General features: G+C 46.5%; 1 protein-coding gene across 1 annotated transcript; it reads right to left on the reverse strand.

Annotated features, from left to right (window-relative positions):
* Positions 1-386: 386 nt before the first annotated feature.
* LOC123595231 (rhox homeobox family member 1-like) lies at positions 387-10204 on the reverse strand. The gene is made up of 3 exons (XM_045472638.1): positions 9263-10204; positions 4438-4483; positions 387-637 (listed from the first exon to the last, which is right to left on the reverse strand). The coding sequence occupies exons 1-3, from the start codon at positions 9700-9702 to the stop codon at positions 521-523; spliced, it is 603 nt and encodes a 200-aa protein (XP_045328594.1). The 5' UTR covers positions 9703-10204; the 3' UTR covers positions 387-520.
* Positions 10205-11008: the final 804 nt, after the last annotated feature.

Here is an 11008-nt window from a genome sequence, read left to right on the forward strand (position 1 = left end):
ATCCCCGTGAGTAACCTCTTAGGAGGTTTCCCCCAGAGTCCAGGGTTCGGCCTGAACTTGTTAGCATGGATGGAGCTCATCTCTGGAAGAAACACTGCTCTCTCACTAGGGACTCCTCCCACCCCATTTTGCACATACTTGTGGTCCCGAAGGAGCAAGGTGGGGATGACGATGGGGTGAGGGAGGGCGGGATGGTGAAGATACAGGTCAGTGCCGAGTCATCATGAGCACTCGGGGAACTTCTGTGACATGCAGGGCCTCCAGATGGTGACTCAGGGAGGTCTCCTCATGAAAGGAGGCCTCCTTGTCATTCTGTGTAAATGGCATTTCCTTTGCAATTTGCATACACACCCTACTTGCTCCCGTTTGATACACAAAGGCAAAGGCACAGAAAAATTTTCTCTTTATTGATAACACAACTGCGGAGGAGAAAAGGGTGGCAGGGGCAACAAGGCGGCCCGGGTGTCAGTGGCACCGGAAGAACCCATCTCCAATCTGGCTTCTGAACGAGAGCGACATTCTAGGGCTCGTCCAGCATTATGATGACCAGGTGTTCCATGTTAGTAGGTGGGGTAGTTGTGGGCATTGATGCCCTCTCATCTCTCCTGAGCTTGGCTCTCCTGTTCTTAAACCAAACCTGCAGTCAGAGGGAAAAAGGGATCGGTTTAGTACATCGAACAGTTAACGTCCTAAGACAAAAGCCACTACCTACGTGCAAGTGTGTGCACAACTGAGATTTCATGCTGCGCCAAGGGAAGCTATTTGCTCAGGGAAGTTACCACCACACCCCCTCCCTTTAGCTCCCCCTTAGTGAGCACCAGCTATGTGCCAAATTCCGGAGTAGGCTTATCACTTTGTCCCTCTCTTCCCAATTTTAAGATTCAAATGGTTTTTTCAGGTATCGGATGCAGGTCTACTTAGGAGTCGCACCCGCTTCTTGCGGACCAACTACCTGGTAACAGGATAAAGAAGGGTCTGTATCCTGGCGGCTGACGACCACCTGTTACCGCCAGTTACCTCCTGCCGTCTCCTCACTAGGGACAGTGTCACCTCGTTTTGGGGATAATGTGGGCATTGTCAATAGGGGGCCCTATTTAAGGTCATATTGAGGGGAACAGCTTCCTATTTGACAAGCCTATCTTCGGTGCAAAGTAAATAATTAATAGGAAGAAACGCGTTGGGTTTTCAGACAGATTTCCTTCAAGGATGCCTAAGGGGTCATTACTCCTCCGAAACCTCTCGAGAGTAAAAAGCAGTCTGGCAAGGGAGGCCTCGTCATGGGGTCCCATGGAGTTTGTGGCTCGTCTAACTGGGGCGTGAGAGTTGCGGGGGCCAGGCACACTGCCTTGAGACTTCAACCCGTAGTGTTAAGGAAAGTGGAGACCAACTTGACCCAAATTAAGTAAAATGCTCAAGACTCTTTGGCCGCCCAGGAGTCTAGGGGAAAGAGGCACACCATCGTCACCATCGTCAATTCTGCATGCTCCAACTTGCCCCACCCTACAAACCTTTCCGGGCTCAGGGCCAGGTCAGCTCGCTCTGGCCACAGTTCCAGGATCCCGGACCCGAGCCGCTGTTGTCCAGCAGGGCAGGACAGGGCAGGGCAGGGCAAGGCAGGGCAGGGCAGGGCCCCTCGGAGCTGCTACACAACCAGGAGGTCCCAATCCCATCCCTTTTTCTTAAGGAAAGGTGAAACAGCACTTTAGGAAGGTGGTTGACAACAATGAGGGTAAAGGGGTCATAAAATGGCTTCTTCTTCCTAAACACCTGCCCGATAGTTTTGCAAACAAGCAAACAAAACGGTCAGTTAGACTTGACTATCTTCTCAGTGTCCTAGTTAATGGGGCTAACATTAGATTGAAATCCCTTCAGAAGTTTCCAAACTACGCATCTTGAGTGGCACAAAAGGCCTTCTCTCCCTGCCTGAGGCCTCATGCTTGCACTCCTATTTTAAGATTTGTGGTATTTCTGCTGCATAAACACATAGCTTCAACAAGGCCGGTGTGATAGAGCTCATTCCGGCGGTGGGGGGGGGGGGCGGATCTGAACATACCAGTGGTCAAATACCCATAAACATAAGATAACAAAAGCTGGCTGTTGTATGGGCTGTATTCTCTCTTCTTAAAATTTTTAAAAAATGTTTATTTACTTATTTTGAGAGAGAGAGATAGAGAGGAAGTGGAGGAGGGGCAGAGAAAGAGGGAGAGAGAATCTCAAGCAGGCTCCATGCTGTCAGCATAGAGCCTGATGCGGGGCTCAAACTCACAAACAGTAAGATCATGACCTGAGCTGAAACCAAGAGTCAGAGGCTTAATCGACTGAGCCACCCAGGCGCCCTGATATGGGCTGTATTCTCAACATTGGCTTTACAAAACAGTTCTGTTTGCAAAAGAAAGGAGGAAACCATGTATTAAGTTTCTTGGAGAAATTCAACTGTCTGCTTGGGAAATCTGTGAGAACACTGTTTTCTCCCTGATTTGTTTCTTGTGGCTTCTTTCCCCTTCAGAATGCCACTGAGAGTGCATTAGGAAACCCAGGAAGGAGAAAGAGCTAGTCACCAAACCTTAACGTTTTTCTTTTCCTCTGCAATACGCCTTGTCAGCCTGAAAAAGCGATCCCAGTCTGCTCCCAACCTTTCCAGTCTGAGCCAGGCCCGGGGCCCCAGTCTGCGGTGTTGGGATGCCACTACTCAACGGTCAGCTCTGTTGGGCTGCTTTTCAGGTACTCCCACCACCAGATCTGCAACTGTTCTTTTTTTAGAAATTTTTTACAGTTTATTTACATTTTTTAGTAATCTCTACACCCAGCACGGGTCTCGAACCCACGACCCGATATCAAGAGTTACACGCTCCTCCGACCGAGCCAGCCAGGCGCCCCTGCAACTCCTTTCCATCAATGCACTCAACACATGCACTCTGCAGCAAAGCCGATACACCCAGCCTGATTTCCTTTCCTTTCTTTTTTGGGCAAATATCACTTTGCTGTAACTTAAGTGGGGTTTTTTTTGGAGGGGGTCACCTTTTTCTGGCATGACCTACAAATTAGTCAAAGGTGCCTGAGGGAATGAAAGTATTTAAAATTAACACAATGGCTCTATCCCCAAATAAGGGCCACCCAACCCCCAACCCACCAAATTCCACAAAACTCAACTCTTCAAAATAGCATCACCAACATGAAAAAAATTCTTAAAATGTTAGAAATCTTCAAGAGAATATGTGCTTACGTGTTTAGTAGATTTGTAGAATTTGTGTAGTATCCAGAAGGCCTATTTTGACTGACATGTAGTTCTTCTCTAACCTTTTCGCCCTTCTTAGGTCAATTAATATTCATTCAGTACTGGGTGGGTTTTTTTTTTGTTTTTTGTTTTTTTTTGCTTGTTTCATACTTTAGGCAAATTTTCAAAGCCTGCAAACCGTTCCCCCATTCTCACCGTAACGTGACTGTCCCAGCAATGTTTTCAGGTTGATGCATCAAAATATTCCAGAAAATTAGAACGTAGAGCTCTCACTCCCCACATTGCCTTACCAAACACTTAAAAACAACAGCAAGAGGACTGGGTTCTCGAACTTTGAAGCTGTCCCTCCACCATCAGTCTCAGCTTCACTAAACAGACACTGGTTACTCATATAGCGTGTTCTGAGCATACATTTCTCCCTCACCCCAATGTTTTTTTTTAATGTTTATTTTTGAGAGAGAGAGAGGGAGAGACAGAGACAGAGAGACAGAGCACGAGCAGGGGAGGGGCACAGAGAGAGGGAGGCACGGAATCTGAAGCAGGCTCCACGCTCTGAGCTGTCAGCACAGAGCCCGACACGGGGCTCGAACCCACGGGCTGTGAGATCATGACCTGAGCCGAAGTCGGACGCTCAACCAACTGAGCCTCCCAGGCGCCCCCACCCCAAAGTTTATAAATTCACCCACTTCGCTAAGAGCTTATGCATGGCTTTAACTTAGTATAACCAATCCCTCTCATAACCTGCTCCTCCGTGCATTAATTTGAATACTTCCACAGTCAGCCTGAGCCCCAATATGTCTCCACACGTGACTCTTCAAAGGATATCTGTGTTTCGGGTGGTGGGTTCGGCCCTGCAGCCGGCTCTGTGCTGACGGCTCGGAGCCTGGAACCTGCTTCGGATGCTGCGTCTCCCTCTCTCTCTGCCCCTCCCCCGCTCACCCTTAAAAAAATTTTTTTAAGTAATAAATGAACATTAAAAAAATGTAAGAGAAAGGAATCCTGTTCCCTCGGGTAATGGGAAACATCCGTAAGCTGGAGTTCACATACCCCATTTTTCACCCACAAAGACTCCTAAAGTGGATTTATTTGCCAAAGTTAAAAAAGAAAACCGAAACATACCAACGTGAGAACCCCTGGAACAGAAGCGTTACAGTCCTAAAGCCGGTTTCAGAATGGCTGCCCTGCCATTCAGGTTTACTGACCTGCACTCTGGTTTCGGTCACATTCATGCAGCTTGCAAGTGCTCTTCTGCGGGGAGAAAACCACAAATGTTTAGTATTTGGAGCTGTGGATAAAGTGAAATGTACAGATATACATCTTATGCTTGTTTTAAAATGTGTACCCTGCCCTCAAGAGCCCACCCCCCAAGCAAACTTTTCTGTAATTCCCAGTTCCAGGCTTGCTACGGTTTCCCCTCAAAATTTAAGGTAGCATTAACATCTTGGTAGTCAAGATAAATAATTTTATTGCACTATTTAAAAAAAGAAAAATTCGGGGCTCCGGCGTGGCTCAGTTGGTTAAGCATCCGACTTCGGTTCAGGTCATGATCTCATGGTTTGTGGGTTCGAGCCCCGCATTGGACTCTGTGCTGACAGCTCAGAGCCCGGAACCTGCTTTGGATTCTGTGTCTCCCTCTCTCTCTGTTCCCTCCTCCACTCGCACTCTGTCTCTCTCTCAAAAATAAATAAACACTAAAAAATCTTTTAAATAAAAAATAAAAAATTAATGCAAACAAATATATGATCAACAGATTATCACAGTTTTATTTACTTACTTATTTATTTATTTATTTATTTATTATTTTTTAAGTAAGCTCTATACCCAACGTGGGGTTTGAACTCACAACCCCGAGATCAAGAGTCACATGCTCTGCTGACTGAGACAGCCAGGTGCCCCTCCAACTTTTTAAAATTTATTTAAAAAATTTTTAAGTAGGCTCTATGTCCTAAGTGGGGTTCAAAGTCTTGACCGTGAGATCAAGAGTCACACGCTCTTCTGACTGAGCCAGCCGGGTGACCCCCTCCCTCAAAATTTTATTTATTTATAAAAAGTTTTTAATGTTTATTATGATTTGTTTTTTGAGAGAGAGACAGACAGACAGAGAGTGAGCAGGGGACGGGCAGAGAGAGAGAGGGAAACACCGAATCTGAAGCAGGCTCCAGGCTCTGAGCTGTCAGCACAGGGCCCGACGCCGGGCTCGAACTCACGAACCGCGAGATCACGACCTGAGCTGAAATCGGACGCTTAACCACCTAGCCACCCAGGCGCCTGCCTCAAAATTGTAAATGAAAGGATCCAGCCCTACAGCTAGCTGCAGGAGAGTACCTTATTCTCCTTAGCCTGATTCCAATAAAATTTTATTTCCAAAAAGCTACCAACACAGACGATAAAAAAAATGTATAAATTATACTACATCAAAATTAAAAACTTCTGTAGACCAAAGTACAAAATCAATAAAGTGAGGGGTACCTGGCTGGCTCAGTCAGTTAAGTGCCTGACTCTTGATTTAGCCTCAGGTTATGATCTCATGGTTTGTGGGGTTGAGTCCCAAGTCAGGCTCTGTGCTGAGTGTGGATGTGCTTAGGATTCTCTCCCTCCCTCTTCCCCCTCTCCAATTAGCACATATGCACTCAGGTGTGTGTGGGCTCTCTCTCTGTCTCTCAAAATAAATTTTCAAACTTCAAAAAAATCAGTAGAGTGACAAGGCAACCCTTCAAATGGGAGAAAATATGTGCAAATCATATATCTGATAAGGAGTTAACATCCACAATATATTAAGGACTACAACTCAATAAATAAACAAGCAACTGGTTAAGAACTGGGCAAAGGCATTGGATAGACATTTCTCCAAAGATGATATTAAAATGGCCATGAAAAGATGCTCAACATCACTAATTAGTCATTAAGGAAATGCAAACCAAAACCACACTGCTACCTCATACCGTTAGAATGGATACTATCAAAAAAAAAAAAAAAAAAAAAAAAAAAAAAAAAAAAAAAAAACCAGAAAATAACAAGTGCTGGTGAGGATGTGGGGAAATTGGAACCCTTGTGTAGCCGCTGAGAAAAACAGTTCCGTTCAGGTCATAATCTCATGGTTTGTGGGTTCGAGTTTGTGGGTTTGAGCGCTGCTCAAAAATTTAAACATAGAAATTACCAAATGACCCGACAATTCCATTTCTGAGTATATACCTGAAAGAACTGAACACAGGGTCTTGGAAAGATATTTTGACACCTATGTGCCTAGCAGTGTAATTCCCAAGAGCCAAAAAGTGGAAGCAAGCCAAGTGCTCATTAATAATAAATGGATAGGGGCGCCCGGGTGGCTCAGTCAGTTAAGCGTCCGACTTCGGCTCAGGTCATGTTCTCCCGGTTTGTGAGTTCAAGCTCCGCATCGGGCTCTGTGCTGACAGCTTGGAGCCTGGAGCCTGCTTCGGCTTCCGTGTCTCCCTCTCTCGATCAAGAGTCAGATTCTTAACCCACTGAGCCATCCAGCCACCCCTATAGGTAGAATCTAAAAAACAAAAGAGAGATAGACAACCAAAAAGACAGACTGTAATACAGAGAAGAAACTGACGGCTCCCAGAGGGGAATTGGGTCGGGGGACAGGTGAAATTGAGGGGATTAAGAAGTACAAACTTCTAGTTATAAAATAAATAAGTCATAAAAATGAACATACAATATAGGGAATATAGTCAATAATTTGTAATAATGTTCTATGGTGACGGATGGTGACCACACTTATCGTGGTGCACACTGAGTGACGTATAAAGTCGTTGAATCATTATGTTGTACACCTGAAACCAATATAACGCTGTATGTCAATTATACTTCAATAAAAAAAGCCAAAAAGCTTACAAAAAATTAAAAGACTGTATCCTATGTAAAATAAACCGGTCACAAAAAGACAAAATCACAGACAGGAAGTATAATGGTGGTTGCCAGGGGGTGGGGGGGTGTATTATTGTGTAATGGTAATAGTTTCAGGTTTGCAATATGAGAAGATTTCTGAAAATGAGCGGTGGTGATGGTAACATAAGAATAATGTACATAATGCCACTGAACTGCACAATGAAAAATGGTAAAGACAGTACATTTTACGAGTATTTGACCAAAATAAAGAAGTCAGGAAAAAAAATGAATAAATTAGTCTTACGGAGAATAAAAATGGGCGCAGGGCTTGAATATGCCCATGAAAAGATCCTCAACATCACTAATCAGTACGGAAATACAAATCAAAACCACAATGAAATACCACTTCACAGCCATTGAGACGGCTAATATTAAAAACAGGGGCGCCTGGCTGGCTCAGCCAGTGGAGCGTGTGACTCTTGATCTCGGGCTTGTGAGTTCAAGCCCCACCTGGGGTGTAGAGATTACCTAAAAATAAAATGTTTTAAATAAATAAACCAGTAAGTGTTAAGAATGTGAAGAAATTGGAATCCTTGTACCCTTGCAGCCACTACGGGACACAGCACAGTAGCTGCTTGAAAAATTAAAAACAGGCTTACCAAACGACCCAGCAATTCTGGATATCTACCCCAAATGATTGAAAACAGTGACTCCAACTGCTATTTGCATGCCCATGTTCACAACAGCGTTATTCACAATAGCCAAAAGGTAGAAGCCACTCAAGTGCCCACTAATAAATGAATAGATCAATGAAATTCTGTATTTACATGGGGCGCCCGGGGGGCGTAGTCGGTTAAGCGTCCGACTTCAGCCAGGTCACGATCTCGCGGTCCGTGAGTTCGAGCCCCTCGTCAGGCTCTGGGCTGATGGCTCGGAGCCTGGAGCCTGTTTCCGATTCTGTGTCTCCCTCTCTCTCTGCCCCTCCCCCGTTCATGCTCTGTCTCTCTCTGTCCCAAAAATAAATAAACGTTGAAAAAAAATTAAAAAAAAAAAAGAAATTCTGTATTTACAAACAATGGAATATTACTCAACCCTAAAAAAGGAAGGGAATTCTGAGACACGCTACATCATGGATGAACCCCGATAACATTATAGTAAGTGAAATACTTCAGGCATAAAAAGAAAAATACTGTGTAATCCCACTTATATGAGGCACCTACAGTAGTCAAATTCATCAGAACACAAAGTAGAAAGGTGATCGCCAGGGGCTGGGGGAGAGGGGGGAACAGAGAGTGGTTCAGCGTGCATCCTTTTAGTTTTGCAAGGTGGAAAGAGTTCTGGAGATTCGTTGTAAAAAAAAAATATGAATGCACTTTAGTGAACTATACACTGAAAAAAATGGTTAAGATCGTATATTTTATCTTTACACATATTTTACCACAATTTTTTTTAATTTATTTTTTTTAGTAATCTCTACACCGATAAATGGCTCAAACTTAGGACCCTGAGGTCAAAAGCTGCATGCTCCTCTGAGTCAGCCACGACTCCCTATTTTACCAGCTTTTTAATAAGTCTTTTTTTCTTTTTTTAATGTTTTTTTTTTTTTTTGAGAGAGAGAGAGACAAAGAGAGAGCGCGCGCACGAGAGCACTTCAGCGCAGAGCCCGATGCGGGCTCGACTGGGCTCGAACTGACGAACCGGGAGATCAGGACCTGAGCCCAAATCAAGAGTTGGACGCTTAACCGCTTAAACGACTGAGCCACCCAGGCTCCCCTTAAGTCTTTTTTTCTTTAAGTTTGTGCTTGTTTATGTAATCTCTATGCCTAGGTGGGGCTCGAACCTCGAACTCACGACCCCCAGAGATCAAGAATCCCACGCTCTCCCAACTGAGCCAGCCCGGCGTCCCCACCACAATTAAAAAAAAAAAAAAACAAAAAGACCACCCACCACAGATTTCCACAGACTTGTTTCATATAATTACTGTATACAAATATTTCCCTTGATGCACAGAAGGCATTCTCCCCAACCCTAGTCCTTTTTGGTTTAGGCGGGGGAGAAGGAAGTCGGGGGGGGGGGGACGGGCGGGGGTGGAGGGGCAGGGGGGCCGGGAGGGGGTGAGGAAACGAAGATGCCTGGCAACGAGGCGAAGGGCACTTGCCGGAGCAAGCCACTTACCTTGTGGCCACGTCAAGGTATTGAGTGCGCTGGAAAACGCTTTCCAGCTCCCGCACCTGAAATGCCGTGAACTTACAGCGCGGGGCTCTCTGCTGCCTGCGGTGGGGCTGACGAGCCCCAGCGGCTGCCACTTGGGGTGGCCCTTCAGCGTGCTGCTGCCCCAGCGCCTGGACGACACCGCTGGCCTCGTGGTTCCCTTCGCCGTCACGGTTCGCCACGCCTTCGCGGTTGATGTCGCCTCCAGAGTTGGCATAGCTGACACCGCCCTGGGGGTTATTGTTGCCCACGGGGACTAGACCGCCGTCATCAATGTGGCCGTCTTCTTTGGCGCCTGGGGCCGCGTCCTGCACAGGTTCAGATCTGACTTCCACTTCTTGCATCCCCAGCCAGTAGTAGTCGGGGTCCAGGTCACAGTAGTCGCCGCTGGGCAGCGGCTCCATGGCTGTGGTGTGGTGGACGGCCACCGCCTCCGCCCACCCTGTGGTGATCGAGACCAGAGCTGGCCTCTTTTGGCGCCTCGTACAAGTTCAAAGGTTTGGCGCAAGTTCGACGCGTACGTGATCCCCTTTAGACGATTGCTATTGGCTTTCCCTTTCCGCCAACTGGAGGTGGGTGGGACTTGCTTCGACACGCAAGTGTCTGGGGCGTGGCCAAAAAATAAGGGCTGTGTGGGACAAGGCGGGAGCTTGGGTTTGTGCACAATCGGGTCTCTAATTAAAAGTTCGGTTTACCACTCCCCTCTTGAGCAGAGTGGTCTGAGGACGGGATGGTACCGGATTATGCGAACTGATTTGGGGGGCAAATCAGGGACGGGGAGAGATGGGGCTTCGAGACTTCTCGCTACCTACAGGAGCCCTTTGGGAAACGTTTTGAGAAAGTCTCATGGTCCAGCCCTCTATATTTGGCAACCTGCACACACGCCAGGCTAATAAGTAAAGTGAAATGATGGGGCGCCTGGGTGGCTCGGTCGGTTAAGCGTCCGACTTCAGCTCAGGTCATGATCTCACTGTCTGTGAGTTCGAGCCCCGCGACGGGCTCTGTGCTGACTGCTCAGAGCCTGGAGCCTGTTTCAGATTCTGTGTCTCCCTCTCTCTGTGACCCTCCCCCGTTCATGCTCTGTCTCTCTCTGTCTCAAAAATAAATAAACGTTTAAAAAAAATTAAAAAAAAAAAAAAGAAATAAATAAAGTGAAATGATGAACCGAGTTTCTGCAAGGACACAGAAAGCAGAGCCCACCATGTTTCCCGGGTGCCGAGAGTCGGATGTTGGGGCCGGATTTGTAGAACATTCTGGGTAAGATGCACTCTACAGGAAATCCAATGTGCCCGATGAAAAAGTTCAAGTACTCCGGATTTTTAGTAATGACGCCCCATCGGAGTGCAAGTGTAGACCCCCAGCCCAGGGCTTAGTGCACCGAGAACTCTTGCATTTTGCTGGCTTAGGAGGCCACAGCGAAGTATGCATCCTCGGTGGTCCTCCACTCGCGCATCCGCGGTAGCATGTCCCCTATACAAGCTCAGCCGTCCCCTGTGCTGGGCTCCTGGCATGAACTCAGGTCAGTTTCCACCTTTCCCCCTGCTGCTCCCTCTCCCCCCGTGCTCCCTTTTTTTCCCTAAAAATGTCATCCTGATCTCTTGCTCTGGAAAAAATAAAATTGTATTTATCGTCAAAAGAGATCCAGGCCAGTGTAAGGGAGGAAGATTTTTTTCTTCCGTCCTTCAAGGTCTTCTAGCTGGTTTAGGAATT

This window comes from Leopardus geoffroyi, chromosome X (genome assembly GCF_018350155.1).
Source record: "Leopardus geoffroyi isolate Oge1 chromosome X, O.geoffroyi_Oge1_pat1.0, whole genome shotgun sequence".
NCBI classification, from domain to species: domain Eukaryota; kingdom Metazoa; phylum Chordata; class Mammalia; order Carnivora; family Felidae; genus Leopardus; species Leopardus geoffroyi.

Bases quoted from the DNA above. Each gene is read 5' to 3' on its own strand.
- LOC123595231 (XM_045472638.1), bottom strand. From the start codon at position 9,702: ATGGAGCCGCTGCCCAGCGGCGACTACTGTGACCTGGACCCCGACTAC. The intron at 4,484-9,262 runs GTAAGTGGCTTG...TTCTCCCCGCAG, and splicing joins TACCTTGACGTGGCCACAAG to AAGAGCACTTGCAAGCTGCA. The intron at 638-4,437 runs GTCAGTAAACCT...CTCTGACTGCAG, and splicing joins TGACCGAAACCAGAGTGCAG to GTTTGGTTTAAGAACAGGAG.